This window comes from Enhydra lutris, unplaced genomic scaffold (genome assembly GCF_002288905.1).
Source record: "Enhydra lutris kenyoni isolate GAN:26980312 unplaced genomic scaffold, ASM228890v2 scaffoldscaffold9, whole genome shotgun sequence".
NCBI classification, from domain to species: domain Eukaryota; kingdom Metazoa; phylum Chordata; class Mammalia; order Carnivora; family Mustelidae; genus Enhydra; species Enhydra lutris.
In genome coordinates this window covers 52,142,086-52,158,105 of record NW_019154093.1, presented here as the reverse complement: position 1 = coordinate 52,158,105, position 16,020 = coordinate 52,142,086, and the positions used below count along the sequence as shown (strand labels likewise).

At 35.8% G+C, this 16,020-nt stretch overlaps 1 protein-coding gene across 4 annotated transcripts in view; it reads left to right on the top strand.

Annotated features, from left to right (window-relative positions):
* LOC111143597 (zinc finger HIT-type containing 6) overlaps positions 1 to 16,020 on the top strand; it is a 73,919-nt gene that overhangs the window by 31,334 nt on the left and 26,565 nt on the right. For 3 of the 4 annotated variants that reach the window (XR_002640337.1, XM_022497426.1, XM_022497424.1), the window contains 3 exons: positions 1,183 to 1,251; positions 2,061 to 2,141; positions 3,592 to 3,669. Coding sequence is in view for 2 of the 4 variants with exons in the window: in XM_022497426.1 (XP_022353134.1) it covers positions 1,183 to 1,251; positions 2,061 to 2,141; positions 3,592 to 3,669 (228 nt within the window). In the remaining 2 variants the exon portion in view is untranslated. Of the gene's footprint in view, positions 1 to 1,182; positions 1,252 to 2,060; positions 2,142 to 3,591; positions 3,670 to 13,552; positions 13,717 to 16,020 lie in introns of all 4 variants that reach the window. The other variant, XR_002640338.1, reaches the window with a different exon arrangement.

Genomic DNA, 16,020 nt, shown 5'->3' with positions numbered 1-16,020 from the left:
CTCTGAGATTTTAGACATCTGGTCTTTAAGTTAATAAAGGGTGCTTTATGACTCTGTTCTATCAGAAAAAAAAGAAATGCTAAACTTAACATGATTATTTCTTATATGATAAGTGGCACTTTCAACATAAGTATAATCAAGCATATTTTTTTTCTAGCTCATGCTAAAAACTGTCTTGTTATTAATGAAAACTTCCATAAGCAGATCTGTGATAGACTTACCCTAAAAGAAGGATTTTTACTTGCTTTTATTCTTACTGTATCTGATAAAAATTTGACTAAATCATATAAATGTTTAGTGAGAGATACTCTACTAGATAGTATTAAAAGAAAACTATTTGAGATTTTGGAGCCATCCTGCTAAGGGACAGATTTATAGTGATGCTGGTCATTGGCTTGGACACGCTGTTGGCCATTAACTTGCCAGTGGGTTGTTAGAAATTTCCTCTAAGTAAGGAAAACATGTAAAACCATCATATGGTGAAAACATTTAAATTTTCTCTGTTGGATTGAATATTTGAAGCATTAAAATTTTTAAAGAAGGAATAGTATATAGTGTCACCAAATTTAGGTGTGTTAAATAGAACATATGGTCATTATGCTAAAATTAGTCATTTGGTGAATTATTACTGTTGATCATGTATCAAACCAAAGTTTAGACCTGAAAGCAAAAGGACTCTAGCTGAGAGTGCATTCTGCTTAGCAACCAACTTGTTGTCTACTGTTTTGGTACTAAACGCATGTACTCATGGCTTGGAAGTGTATCTGCAGCCAGCTGGTTGCAACCAGACAACACTTCATTCACTTAATTTCCAAACTAGTTAGGCAAAGACATCAGCTCGTTGTTTTTAGTCAGGAGGAATTTATTTGTAAACTTGAAGTAGTAACACACTGATCTCAAAAGCCCCTGATCTGTGTGAAATTGCCTTCTAATTCAGGAGTGTAAAGTCCTTGTAATTCAAAACTGCTGTACTTAATTTTGTTTTCCTCTTCAGAATCCTTACAGGTATATTGTTTGAAAACAGCCTCTAAAACCTTAGAAAATAGTTGAAAGATACATTAAGTGTTAGGGACTTAATGTATCTTTAGTCCATTTAGATGGACTATTTACTTTTTGAATTACTATCTGAAAAAGAAAATTTATTGTCTGCCTTGATCCTCATAAGATTATCTTTTAATTTAGAAAACAGCAGTTTTGTTGGCATGTGAAGCTCCAGTTTCCTCAGAGTCAAGCTGTGTACATAGAAAAAAGGTATAGTATTACAACTATTAAGAACTTTGTTCTTATTGTGGTTTTGTATTTACAATAAACTGTTAACTTAAATGTATATCAGGAGTAAAATGGATAACTAAGTTGTTACCTTTGAAGTTTATACCAGACTAAAGTCAGGGAAAGGACTTAAATATTATGGATGGAGATATTATAGCACATTATATATATATATAGCACAGTATATATGAATATATATATATAGCACAGTATATATGAATATGTATAATTGAGGAAAAAGTTATTCAAAGCAGTGTTTTAATTTTGTTTCTACAGATTTATAATTCTAAACAATGTGCATATGTACTGAAAAGTTGAAAAACTTGAAATACTTTGTTTCCAGAAAAAGTAGTATCAATTTTTTACCCTGGTCTTATGATTTAGAATGAATAAACTTGAAATTGAACATGCACTGAAATTTGCAACCTTTTTTCGGATTTTATATTTCTACATCTTTCAAACATATTTCATCCTTAGTTCTTTCTTCTCGTCTGTGAGCACAGGTGTGTGTGTTAAAAGAGGCTTCATATTTTTATAATTGATTTATAGGGAGCTTCTCAAAATATTGCTTTTTAGGACTTTTTAAGTGTGTCCAAGAAGTTTTTTTAAGCCTTTTTCCTAAGCAGTTTTTGCTTAAAAGGATGTTATATTTTGCCAAGAGTAAAATAAAAGGTCTGTGTTTAGTCATTTAAACAAAACACCACAAGATTTAGTAATTCCAAGTTAACACCATTAGTAGAAGCTTATACATAATATGTTTTCTTTTTGTTGTTTTTGTTTTTGTTGGGAAGAGTACCAGATGATAAAACTATTAACGAAATCCTAAGACCTTACATTGATCCTGAAAAATCTGATCCTGTAATTCGTCAAAGGTATGCTTCAAAAGTCTTGTAATTTTCTGAAATTATTAAAAATGCTGAGGTACTGGTTATGTACACATTTATTATGTAGAGCTGTGACTTTATTAGAATATGATATGTCAGTACAGTTTACTTTCTGTGCCATTTCCTTGGTGTTTACTCAAGGTTTTGTCAGTCATGGATGATGTTTTTGGATAGCAATAAAAACAGTACATAATACTTAGTATTTACTGTTTTCCAGACACTCATTGGAGGAGATAATAAATATGTACTAAGTAATTTAATCCTCACAGTAACCCTTTAAGGTAGATTACTACTATTATGCCCATTTTGCAGGTGGGGAAACTAAGCCTTAAAGTGGTTAAATGACTTCATATAGCAAGTAAGCAGTGAAGCTGGGATTTAAACCCAGGTGTTCTGGAATCAGAGTCTGCACTGTTAACTCTCGAATCAAACTTATTTAAAGTTAAATCAGAAACTTGGAAAATTAACAGTTTCTGAATAATTGTTAAAGACCAGGGAGTTCTGTTTCAACCAAGTCTTCGTAAAACTAATTACGATACGTTCTGCCTCCTGTCCAGAAATATAGCATGGATAAAAATGGTTAACATAGAACAGTAGAAAGATTCAGTTATCTATCTGGGCTACAGTAGCTCGCTCTGTCTCTTTTTTACTATGTGATCAAGGAGTAAGTTACTTAACTTTTGGACCTTAATTTTTTTCATCAGTAAAATGAGAATGATAATATTCACTAGATAAGGTTATTTGAAGCTTAAAAAAAAACAACCCAGAATTATAAAGTTTCTAGTACAGGGCCTAGCACACAGTAGGCAGCACTCAAAAAGCAAATCTGTTATTAGAGTGTGAATTAGTTTTCCTGAGCAGGAACCCATTTAACTTTTTTTTTTTCCAGATGGTACCTGCTTAGGATATGAATGCTTGGTTTGGTTCCAGAGTAACCTGGTGTTTAACTTTTAGATCGGGTGGATTCTAAAATGTCTGATCCAATTCTAATTAAATTTCATCTTCTACTTATAATAAAAGGTTGTGCTCAGACTGAACCAAATCCACACCCCATATCAAGTAGTGTCTTTGGTACACGTATAATGGTTGAATTTCTTTTCTTCTTAATACTGATAATCCAACTATAATCATTGGTCATGTGTTTGGCAGTAAGACAAAGTACCTGTCACTAAATTGGATGCATTTTTTAAAAATAAATACCAAGTTTAACTTAATTTACTGAAATAAATATTTTTTAATTTAAGAGAGAAGAAAGGTAATTTTTTAAAAATTCAAATCCTTGGTTAGAAAATATTTTTAACCTTTTTTTCTGCGTTGGATAGTTGAATTTTAAGTATTATTAGCTACTCTTAATTAAATGTTTGGTCTTCCATAGATATTATCTTGAAATATATTAAAAATCAGTTTTGCTTCCTTCAATATGACATTTTTATTTCAGGTTGAAAGCCTACATTCGCTCTCAAACTGGGGTCCAAATTTTAATGAAGGTTGAATATACACAGCAAAATTTAGTAAGGTAAAATTGCTTCCCTCCCTGTTTCTTTAAATATTTTCTAATTCTGTAATATAATTAAGTAGCTTGATTAGCTTAAGTAGCTGGTTATTTTACTACTATGATTTTCAAATTAAAATTTTAAAATAATCACACTTATAGGATAAATTCAATTGAAAAATTACTCTGGTTAAAATATCTTAAAATAGCATTATGCACAGGGCACCTGGGTGGCTCAGTTGTTAAGCGTCTGCCTTTGGCTCAGGTCATGGTCCTGGGATCAAGCCCCACTGGGCTCGTTGCTCAGCAGGAAGCCTGCTTCTCCCTTACCCACTCCCCCTGCTTGTGTTCCCTCTCGCTGTCAAATAAATAAATGAAGTCTTTTTTTTTTTTTAAAGATTTTATTTATTTATTTGACAGACAGTAGGCAGAGAGGCAGGCAGAGAGAGAGGAAGGGAAGCAGGCTTCCTGCAGAGCAGAGAGCCCGATGTGGGGCTCGATCCCAGAACTCTGGGATCATGAGCCGAAGGCAGAGGCTTTAACCCACTGAGCCACCCAGGCGCGCCCCCCCCCCCTTTAAATAGCATTATGTACAAGTAAAAGATTCCTAAAACCCATTTTAACTTACTTCAAGAAATATTCTCTACAACAGAGTTCATGTTGTTGCCTTTGGAAATACAAAACTTCACGTGATTAACTGAGCATAGCGTACATTGCATTCTCTGCCGAGAAATGTAAAGAGAGCTGGGATCTAACAAACTCTATTACTTGAGAAACTTAACTTGACTGGGCTGTTCCTGCATTAATGGTGTGGTGAAATAGACTACACCAAAGATCTCTGGGAGTCTCTGCAAAGTCTTCTTAAGTGCCAGGGACATTGTCATTGTACTGAATTACAAAACACTGATCTTTTATGACCTTTGATGCTCTTTCATTGTTCATTTAACAAAACTACTAGAATCAGTTCAGACTGTATCTGGTTAGTCTCACCTATGACTTGATTTGTTAGTTAGCTTAGAGGTTTTAGAGTCCAAGCTGTGAAAGCAAAGCTGGGATTTCTCCAGTTATGTTAACTTGAGTAAATTTTACAACCTCACTTACCTTAGTTTCCTCACCTTTAAACTGGGGATGGGGGCGCCTGGGTGGCTCAGTGGGTTTAAAGCCTCTGCCTTCTGCTCAGGTCATGGTCCCAGGGTCCTGGGATCGAGCCCCACATCGGGCTCTCTGCTCAGCAGGGAGCCTGCTTCCTCCTCTCTCTCTCTGCCTACTTGTGATCTCTGTCTGTCAAATAAATAAATAAAATCTTTTAAAAAATAAATAAATAAAATAAAATAAAATGGGGATGATAATTATTATAAGATTGTCGTGAGGAGGGTTGCCTGGGTGGCTCAGTGGGTTATGCCTCTGCCTTTGGCTCAGGTCATGATCTCGGGGTCCTGGAATCGATCCCCGCATCAGGTTCTCTGCTCATTGGGGAGCCTGCTTCTCCCTCTCTCTCTGCCTGCTTCTCTGCCTACTTGTGATCTCTCTCTGTGTCAAATAAATAAATAAAATCTTAAAAAAAGAGATTGTCGTGAGGAGCACCTGGGTGCTCAGTTGATTAGCGTCTGCCTTTGGCTCAGGTCATGATCTCGGGGTCCTAGGACGGAGCCCCTAGTCCGACTCCTTTCTCAGCGGGGAGCCTGCTTCTCCTTCTCCCTCTGCCATTCCCCCTGCTTGTGTACTCCTTCGTTCCCTCTCTTTCTCTCTCAGATAAATAAAGTCTTAAAAAAAAAAAAGATTGTCATGAGAGTTTAAGGTATTTCATTCAGCACATGGTAAGTGCATGCTTTTATTACTACTACTACAGATAAATGGATTCTTACAGAATGTTTACACATAAGATAAGACCTGTAGTTAAGAACAGATTTAAACACCAAGTCTTAACCAACTTTTACCAATATATCTCAGATACTCTCAACTTCATATCATTGATCATGGTTCAGTGATAAAAAAAAGTTCAAGTTTTCTATCATGTAGTTTTTTCCCTAGACTTGTTAATTCAGTATATTTATATACAACTCATGCTTTAACTCTACTCCTTCCCCCAAAATATTTGGGGTCTTAAGTGAGGGGTGGAAAATTTTATGGGTTCTGCAAAGATAGTTTATCCACTTATAATATCCATGTCAACCAAAATCAGTATTTCTGAAATTGGCAATCAAACATTTATGTAATTAGTGAGAAATACTGATGTAAAAGGTGCATTTTTTCGGTTTTCCCTAGCAAAATCTTAAAGTAAATTTCATACAGTTCATGTTTAAACAAAACAATTTGCATCATTCCCTTGGAATTTACCTCCTATCAATCATTAAATAATTTTTCCTTCTTTTATTATCTGTTACCTCATTCAAATTCAGTTCCTTTCTTAACATTTGCTATATTTTATTTAGTTAATTCTTGTAAATGTTACTCGCATTTATGTCGTACACTCTTGATGAGTATATTGTGGCTTCAGTCTCATAAGCCTGTTAAAAGAACACCTGTGAGAGTTTTTATGAAAAAATGAAATCACTTTCGGATAGTTGTCTCATTTCATCTTCTCTCAAGTCTTCTCCTGACAACCTGCTGATGTGTCCAACCTTCTAACACTTCTGCACCACTCTGAGTGTTTGCCAGCTCCTTGTCCTAGACTGCCAGTGTGGGGCATAACAGGTAAATGGCTCCAGAATGGTTGGAAGGGAGACAGTGAAAGTGCTACCCATGTGGCTGATTAGCTTCATCATTTCCTTCGTTGTGTATAATTACAGATAGCAGACATTGGCTACTATTTTAATGCTGCATGAATGCAGTGGTTTTCTTAATAAGTATGTGTTTGAAATATATTGCTTTTTTATTATTAACATATATGTATTATTTGTTTCAGGAGTATAGGTCTGTGATTCATCAGTCTTACACAATTCATAGCACTCACCATAGCACATGCCCTCCCATGTCCATGCTTTTCTAGACTTAATAAAAATATTTTGATGAGGTTGGGCATCATCTTGACCACGGTCACGTTGTTTTCCTAATCTGTTAGGCAAATAATTAAATTTCTTTACCAAAACTAAGGAAAACAGCCCATTATCATTTTGGTACAGCTGGTAAGAACAAAAGGTTTGGGTTTTTGTTTTTCTTTTTTTTCTTTTTTCCTTTTTTTGTTTTAGTTTATTATAGTTTTTTGGGTTTTTTTTTTTTAATTTTCTTTCTTTGTTGTTACCATTTTTATTTCCTCCATTACCAGAAAGAGAAAGTTTGCTATATTTTCATTTTAAGTCTAGGCAAACTGGGACGTGGCCAGTGAAGATATCCACTGCTCACTGAGACAGCTAAACTTGACTCTTTGACATAGTATCCTCTCTTTCCAAAATTCTAGGAAACCAAAACTATACATGTTAAAAGGTGGATACTTAGTATTTTAAAGTTTATAATACAGGACAGGCTGTTACAGGACAGGCTCAGATAGCCTTCACTTTTAACTTGGAAATATGTGCTATAAATTCTTGAAGAGGCAAAGAGGTTAGATATTTTGAGATGGAGATTTCAGCATTTCCTAGCAGACGAGTGTTTTCCAGGAGAGTGGCTGACAGAAATGCCTACAGCATGACATGATCCAGAGGGAAGCAGTTGGGAAAATCATTTCACGCAATTGCATTAGAAATTAGGATACAGAGAGACCAGAGCACAGGAAGATACCAGTCAGATTGGAAAGGTTTCTTTTAACAGAGAGTGTAAACCTGAACCTGAAACCAGGTCAAAAAGTGCACTGAATTGGAGGTCCAGTGATCTAATTGTAGGCACTCAGTTTCTCTGTGCTTCGTTTTCCATTAAGATCCTTTATTTTCTCTTTTATACCTTCTTTAGGAACCCAAAAGGGACCAAAGTTGGGCCTTGGGTTAACCTTAATTCCCAACGGGAAAGGCATGATAGATTAATAAAGTAAAAGGTGATATTGTTCAAGGAATACCTAGAATAGGCTGTTCTGATACTAAACCTGAGCCAATCTGAATAACATGAAAAGTATTTTGACTTTCTCTTATCTGTATCAAAAACTTATTATCCAAATTTCCCCATTTGAGTTGTTTATTTGAACTCAGTAGTCTATTGGAAGTCATTAGGAAGAAGGCAAAGAAAATCCAGTGAAGGAGTTTTTATTCTACGTTGGGATAAGGTGCATCATTTATTTTTGAATTAAGTCCGCTTCATGATACCGTGATCCTAATTGCTATAAAACTTCCAGTTTTCAAGTATTTTCTAATCATGAATAATGAAATTAGATACCTGAGAATCCTTTTAGAAATAGATTTTCATTTGATTTTTTTAAATGATTTTTTTAAATTAAAGATTTTTAAATCACAATGTTTTTCAGATAATGCATTCATAGATAGGATAAGATGAGCACTTATATTTGATTGTAACTTGATTACATGTATCATTAAACATTCAGAGAACATCTAAGTAATATTATTATAGGATTTAAAATGTTAGGCTTCTAATATAAGATAAGCATGCTAAAATGGAAGGATTTTATTATTTCCTAAAAAGTACTTACAAGGCAGAAACATGTAGTTTCCTTGTGGCTGTTGATTTTAAATGTATCCTACGATTTACAGCATTCCAGTGACTCCAGAGCAAAGTCTTTTTACCAAATATTTAATGTTGCCAGTTTCCACTGGTTGTGTTTTCCATTTTTGGAGGGTTTATGACAGTTGTTTCATGATGTACCTGATCCGCTAGAGCAGTCTTAAATATTTCCCAGTTTTTAGCTTTGCCATACATGACTTTTATTTTTAGGCTTAGGGGATTATAGAGTGCATGTCTAACCCTAAGGAATTTGCTGCTGATCTGTTTGGGAGTTTTCTTTCCAGAATACACAGGGTTTGAATTTGTGTTTTCTTATAAAAGCTAATATGGCTTCGTAAATAAATTCATGTATTCATTCACTTGCAAACAGTGATACCCACTCTGGTTCAGGTTATCATTCTAGACATTAGGGTAATGGCAGTAAGGAGAACCATCCTGCCTCTGTAGAGCTTACATTCTCAGTGGAGGAGAATTCATGAGAGGTGCTTTTGTTCGCAGGCCACCCTTTATCTTTTGCCACAGCATTTCTTAACCAGCTCTCTCTTCTCAGATAGTAAATGAGTGGTTTTGAAACAGAAAAACCTATGCTGGTAATGCCAGGTCCTGTAAGAGATAGTCATTGTGTTGCTGCTCACTTAACTTGTTACTGACTGAAGAATTTAGAATACTCCAAAGTTTGATACTGTTCATTCAGTTGTAATTTTCAAAATCTATTTTCTGTATTTTAATGGAACCATTTATTTCCCATAAATAAGTTGAGATACATTTTCTTGTCATGTTTACTTTGCTGCTTTGATGTTTATGTAAGGTCCTTTTTATTTTTATTTTTATTTTTTTTAAAGATTTATTTATTTGAGAGAAAGAACGGGAGAGAGGGGCGGAGGGAGAGAGAATTCCAAGCAGACTTCACTCTGAGTGCGGAATCCAGAGTGGGGCTTGATCTCATAACCCCAAGATCCAAGACCTGAGCCGAAACCAAGAGTTGGTCACTTAACTGACTGCATCACCCAGGTGCCCTGGAAGGGCATAGTTTTGATAAAGATATGGTTTAAACTATTATGGGGTAGTTCTTTCCAAATTTACTCAAAAACCATTAATTAAGCCCTTTTATCTTTGAGGCATATAAATAAAAACTGGGGTTTATTCAAGAATATATGGGGTATAGTTCTCCTATAGTGGGGTAAAACAAACCTGAAGCAGTAGTGACTGACTGAGGTTCCTGGCATGGATTTGTTTTTTGAGAGATGCCAGTGAGCCTGGAGAGTCTTCTGGGCACATCGAGTTTTAAGTAGAAGAGGCATTGTTTTCTGGAACATTATTTTTAAAAGCAATGGCCTTTTTATACTAATTTGTTATTAGGATCCCTTCAGAGTGAGATGATACCATATTCTAGTAAGAAATAGTAATATTATACTTTCGGAATAGAAGTAGACCTGATTTTACTTTGAGAGGTTCCAGACTAGACTTTGTAGACCAAAAGCCTCACCATTGTAAATACTAAGCTTATTAGATCACTGTTTCTCAAACCTAGCCCACATTATGAGATGTTCCAAAATAACTTTTTTGTCTTTATGCAAAAGCCTACATCAAAGTGGATTTTCTGTAAAGTCAAAATAATGTTATAAATTTGGTACAAACCTTGAAAAGTTACTAAGCCTGTTTCCCCACCTGAAAGTGGAGATCAAAACAGAAGCAATAGTGCCTTGTTGTGAAGAATACTTTGTGATGTTAGCTGCTAGTACAGTGCTTGGGACATAGCAAATCGCTCTTAGTAAATACATATTACTCATGTATTAAGAGTTGTGATAGGGTAGCTCAGTTTTTTTAAGCGTCTGCCTTTGGCTCAGGTCATGATCTTAGGGTCCTGGGATCCAGCCCCACGTTGGGCTCTCGGCTCATAAGGGAGCCTGCTTGTGGTCGCTCTCTCTTTCTCAAATAAATAAAATCTTACTTTAAAAATTATTAAAAATAAGAGTTGCAATATTCAGACAAAATCTTGCAGAATTGACTCAATATAAGGGTTTTTATTATTGTTTAAATCCTGAAGATTACTTCCTTACGAAAAGGAGGAAATCGGTTTCAAACAAAAAATTCCGTGTAGTCAGCAGTGGACTATATTGCGCATTACTTTTTTTAACATAACAACTTGTTTCAGCCATTTTGTCTTTCTTATACTTGTCAGAAGTACCCTAAGTTCAATATTAGCTATGCTCTCAACACGTTTACCATTAACCATGTGGGGGCAGAAACCCAATCATATTAGTTTCTATTTCTTTTGATATAAATTGGATATTGGGAGAATATGAGGTTTGAGGAGTTTGTGTATTTAGGGTGATATCAAGTATTATTTCTGTATAGTGACTCTCAGATGTATTTTTAACCTTTCTCCCAAACTCCAAATCCTGGTTTGTAGCTATCTTATTAACACATCTCATTAGATCTTAAACCATTTAGAGCTCATCACACCACATCTGTTTCTTCCTGACTGTGTGTGTGTGTGTGTGTGTGTTTTACAAATATAGATTAAATGGGTTGATTATGTTCCTGGCATCTAGTAAGCAGTCAGCAAATACTGATACTTACTCCTTGTTATTGGCACTGTCATTCTTGTAGTGAGACGTAAGACCTTAGAGCCATCTTTCACATTTCCCTTACTACTCTGGCTTACATGGTTGCTTCCCTCTCCATTTTTCTGAGTAGGCTATTGTTTATCAGTATTTGTAGTGGAGCCTGTCCCTTCTCTCCAACTGCATGTGATTTCCTTATCGTTTGAGCCATAAAAAATCTGTTGTATTTCTCATAGTTTCCTGCAATCATGTCTTATTTTTCTCCCAATAAGATTTATGCTATTCAATAATAAACTCCCTTTTGAAAAACAGTGACTACATTAGGCATCTTCATTGTTATATTTCCTGTAGTACTAAGTCAATGACTTACCCATAATAGGAATTTCTTAACAACTAGTATACTGATTCACTTAAATGTATGTATGCTTGCTATTTGCTAGATGTTGATACCACTTTAATACCCAAAAGCAGGATTGGGACAACTTTTTCTATAATGGCCAGAGAGTAAATGTCTTTGGCATGGTGGGCCATATAGTCACAATTGTCAACTCTGCTATTATAGCGCATACGCAACTATAGATAATACATAAATGAATGGGTATGACTTACAATGTTCCAGTACAACTTTATTTACAAAACGGACAGACAGTGGGTTGAATTTGGCCTGCTGATTGTAGTTTGCCAATCTCTGCTCTAAAGGATTTTTTTTTTAAGTAGGCTCTACACCCAGCATGGGAGTTGAACTCACAACCCTGAGATCAAGACCTGAGCAGAAATCAAGAATTGGATGCTTAACCAGCTGAGACACCCAGGCGCCTCTAAAGCATTTTTTTATTGGTTATTTGACTATATCATTTAATCACTGTATCTTTGAGGTAAATACCCAGTAGTGCAATTGCAGGGTCATAAAGTAACTCTATTTTTAATTTTTTGAGGAATCACCACACTGTTTTCCAAAGTGGCTGCACCAACTTGCATTTCCACCATCAGTGTAAGAGGGTTCCCCTTTCTCCACATCCTCTCCAACATTTGTTGTTTACTGTCTTGTTGATTTTGGCCATTCTAACTGGTATAAGGTGGTATCTCAATGTGGTTTTGATTCGGATCTCCTGATGGCTTATGATGATGAACATTTTTTCATGTGTCTGTTAGCCATTTGTATATCTTGTTTGGAGAAGTGTCTGTTCATGTCTTCTGCCCATTTTTTGACATGATTATCTGTTTTGTGTGTGTTGAGTTTGAGGAGTTCTTTATAGATCTTGGATATCTGCCCTTTGTCTGTAGTGTCATTTGCGAATATCTTCTCCCATTCCCTGGGTTGCCTCTTTGTTTTGTTGACTGTTTCCTTTGCTCTGCAGAAGCTTTTGATCTTGATGAAGCCCCAAAAGTTCATTTTTGCTTTTGTTTCCTTTGCCTTTGGAGGCATGTCTTAAAGTTGCTGTAGCCTATGTCAAGGAGATTACTGCCTATGTTCTCCTCTAGGATTTTGATAGATTCCTGGCTCTCATTGAGGTCTTTTATTCATTTCGAGTTTATCTTTGTGTATAGTGTAAGAGAATGGTCGAGTTTCATTCTTCTATACATAGCTGTCCAATTTTCCCATCTGTCTTTTAAATGGATGATACGGTATTGAATTACTATGGTATTTAGATTTGAGTAAATTTATTTAAGAGTGAGTTAACATTTTCATTTTAAATCATTAGTATTTACACTCCACAATAAATTGTGTTCTTTTCATCTATTTAAATTTGTGAGTGAAGTTTTTAAATGAAATTTTATATAACCTATTTAAAAATATACAAAAATGGGGCACCTGGGTGGCCCAGTCTATTAAGCGTCTGACTTTGGTTTTATCTCAGGTCATAATCTCAGGGTTGTGAGATCAAGGCCCATGATGGGCTCCATGCCCAGTGCAGGGTCTGCTTGAGATTCTTTTCCTCTCCCTCTCCCTCCCCTCCTCCTCTACTCCTCCCCTCACTGGCATGTGCACTCTCTCTCTCTCTCTCAAATAAATAAATAAAATCTTTAAAATATATATGTGCAAAAGTATCATCATTTTCCAAAACTATTTTAAGTTATATATAACCAAAAAAGTATGAAGATCCTGAATAAGTTTTCGCAAACATACCAAAAAATGTTTGCTGCAAGGGTGAATTAAGATCAAGGTTAAATTGAGAGGCAAATGGGTATCTTTTTTTTTTTTTTTTTAAGATGTTATTTATTTATTTGACGGAGAGAGATCACAAGTAGGCAGAGCAGCAGGCAGAGAGAGAAGGGGAAGCAGGCTCCCTGCTGAGCAGAGAGCCCAATGTGGGGCTCAATCCCTGGACCCTGAGATCATGACCTGGGCTGAAGGCAGAAGCTTAACCCACTGAGCCACCCAGGCGCCCCAAGAGAGGAAAATGGGTATCTTTATGCAACATAATAAATATTAATAACAATCTCATATTGAGTGCCTCCACTGTTTTTTAGGTGCTTCAGTAAGCATTTTGGGTACATTATGATTATGTTACATTATACAGGCATTACAAGTTTTACACATTGTAAGTGATAGAGAGCCCTACCTGTAGGTTCGTAACCACCACATGGTGGTACCTAGATCCAAACCTAGGCCTGCCTGTCTCCCAGTACACTGGTATGTGTTTTCAAATGGACATAATGTATGTTCTTCGATTATGTGAAACCCAACCCCAGTTCTTTGTTATATCTTTTTGGGATTGTTGATTGTTTTTCAGAGAGCCACGGTCAAGATGAGTACGTGCTCAAAATGCTGTTAAACTATGGCCATATTTTGGATCTAGACCTTAGAACAAAGGAAGCAAGAGAACATTTGAAGACTAGAAAATGTAGAATCAATCTGAAGAGTGTCCATACATATAAAGGAAATACGTAGAGTGAGGTACTAAATATTTTTATCAGAGAGGGACATATCCAGTGGGTTTTATGCATGGCATTCTGCTTACAGCAGTTTTATGATAAGAACTATAAATTTAGCTGCAGAGAAGCTGAAGCTCAGCCAGTTGGCACAGCTGGGTTAGTAGGTACTAGTTATCTAGGTACTTCATTTGCTAACCCTACCTACCTCCCCTTTTTTTAGCACAGCCTGAAAGAATATGTGCAGGTTGGTAAGGAACAAGAGAATATTTTTTGAATGTCTGCTTAGCTTTAGAATTTCTATCATGACATTTGTCCCAATGAAATTTGTTAATTATTTCTTTGACTAGTACCATCAGTAAACTGTAGGATTTATTTCTCTGAACTTGTTACCTAGTAGACCACCTCTATGTGGTAGATACTAAATAAATATTTGAGGAATTAATCAATGAATAAGTGTTTACATTTCCACATGCATTAAGTGTAATGAAGTATGTACTCTATCTCCACAAGATAGGAAGGTTAAGATCTGAGAAATTGACCTACCCAGAAGAAACCAATTTATAGTTACAAAATCAGGTTTTGGACTTGGGTCTGTCTATAAGATCATGCTTTTTCTACTGACTAATCATGTCATAGATCATGAATATAATTCCTTTCTAGTATGTCATTTCTCTGCTAGAGGTGCTTTATTATAAAAAAAAAATCTTCAGAGTATAAAATCTTACTACCGATACTAGTTGGACAACTTCTGCTTTAGAAACATTTCATCTGTTAAATTCTCTTATGTAATCTTTATAAGCTAGCTGTTGAATAGATAACTTTTCCATCATTATACCAATGAAGAAAGTGGAGTACCAAACGTTGAGGAGTCACAGAGGACCTTAAGGTCTAAGGATCTTAGGATTGGAGCCCAAGTCTCTGGATTTAAAAGTAATTAAGCTTCAAGTAAGGATCAGAAAAGACTGAACAAATGGCATCTAGAACAAGTAAGAGCTTTTTAAGTCCCTCTTTAAAATTTTAAAATAAGTAATTGGCCACTATTTTACCCCATCCCATAGCTTTCATACCATGGATGAAATCATTTGTTGCTGCAGTATGAACTGTTGAGCCTTCTGAAGGAGGAGACATGTGTCTGCACTACCCAGCTCGTGACTAGTGCCCCATATCAAACACTTGTAGTCCTCATTTACATAGATATATTGAAGTCCCAAAACAAAGTGCAGCAAATTACTAATTCAACCACTGTCGGCTTTTTTTTTTCCCCAAATATGAAAACTAAGGGGCCGCTGGGTGGCTCAGAGGGTTAAAGCCTCTGCCTTTGGCTCAGGTCATGATCCCAGCGTCCTGGGATCGAACCCCACATCGGGCTCTCTCCTTGGCGGGGAGCCTGCTTCCTCCTCTCTCTCTCTCTGCCTGCCTCTCTGCCTACTTGTGATCTCTCTCTGTTGAAAAAGTAAATAAAATACTTAAAAAAAATATATGAAAACTAAGAGATATTAGGTAAGAAAAAAATTCAACTTTGGCAGGATCCATTTCTATATGACGTGGACTGTGTGAATTGCAAAAGTTGTAACATAGGAGTATTGTTTGGAGAAATTTTAAATAATACCTTTTTCTTTTAAACAGAAGAATTCAAACTCTCTGACCCCTGTACTTAGTTTTAATTTATGTATCTTCTCCTATTCTGGGTCTTTGTAACAATCTGGTTTCTTTCTTCCTTTTCATTTGGATTTTGAAAACCAGTTTGTTTCCTTAATCCGTACACTTTCTGCTCTATTAAAATAAGTTTAGTACTTTAAAGTTTGTATTATTTTCAAGGAATTTGATTAATGTGGATCTAAAAGAGTTTGCAGTTGATTCAAAAACCATAATTCACTGGTATGGCCTGGAGGAGCCATACCTTAAAAACAGTTAACTATCAAATAACTGATTTATATTAAGGTTAATCTGGGGCTCCTGGCTGGCTCAGTCAGTAGAACATGTGACTCTTGATCTTGGGTTTGTGAGTTCAAGCCCCGTGCTGGGCATAGAGCTTGCTTATATACATACATATATATATGGATAGATAGATTTTAATTTTTTTAATAGCCAAAGATTCAACCTTGTACATTTGGAATCAGTTAGTTGCACTTTTAACTCGGAAATCTAGATTGAGAAATAAATGCAACGATTAAGGATGTAAGTTAAGTGCTATAAACATCATATAAATATCAAAACTTACAAGGGTGGGTGCCTGGGTGGCTCAGTCAGTTAATCGTGTGCCTTTGGCTCAGGTCATGATCCTGGAGTCTCCGGATCAACCCCCACTACTCAGCAGGGAGCCTGT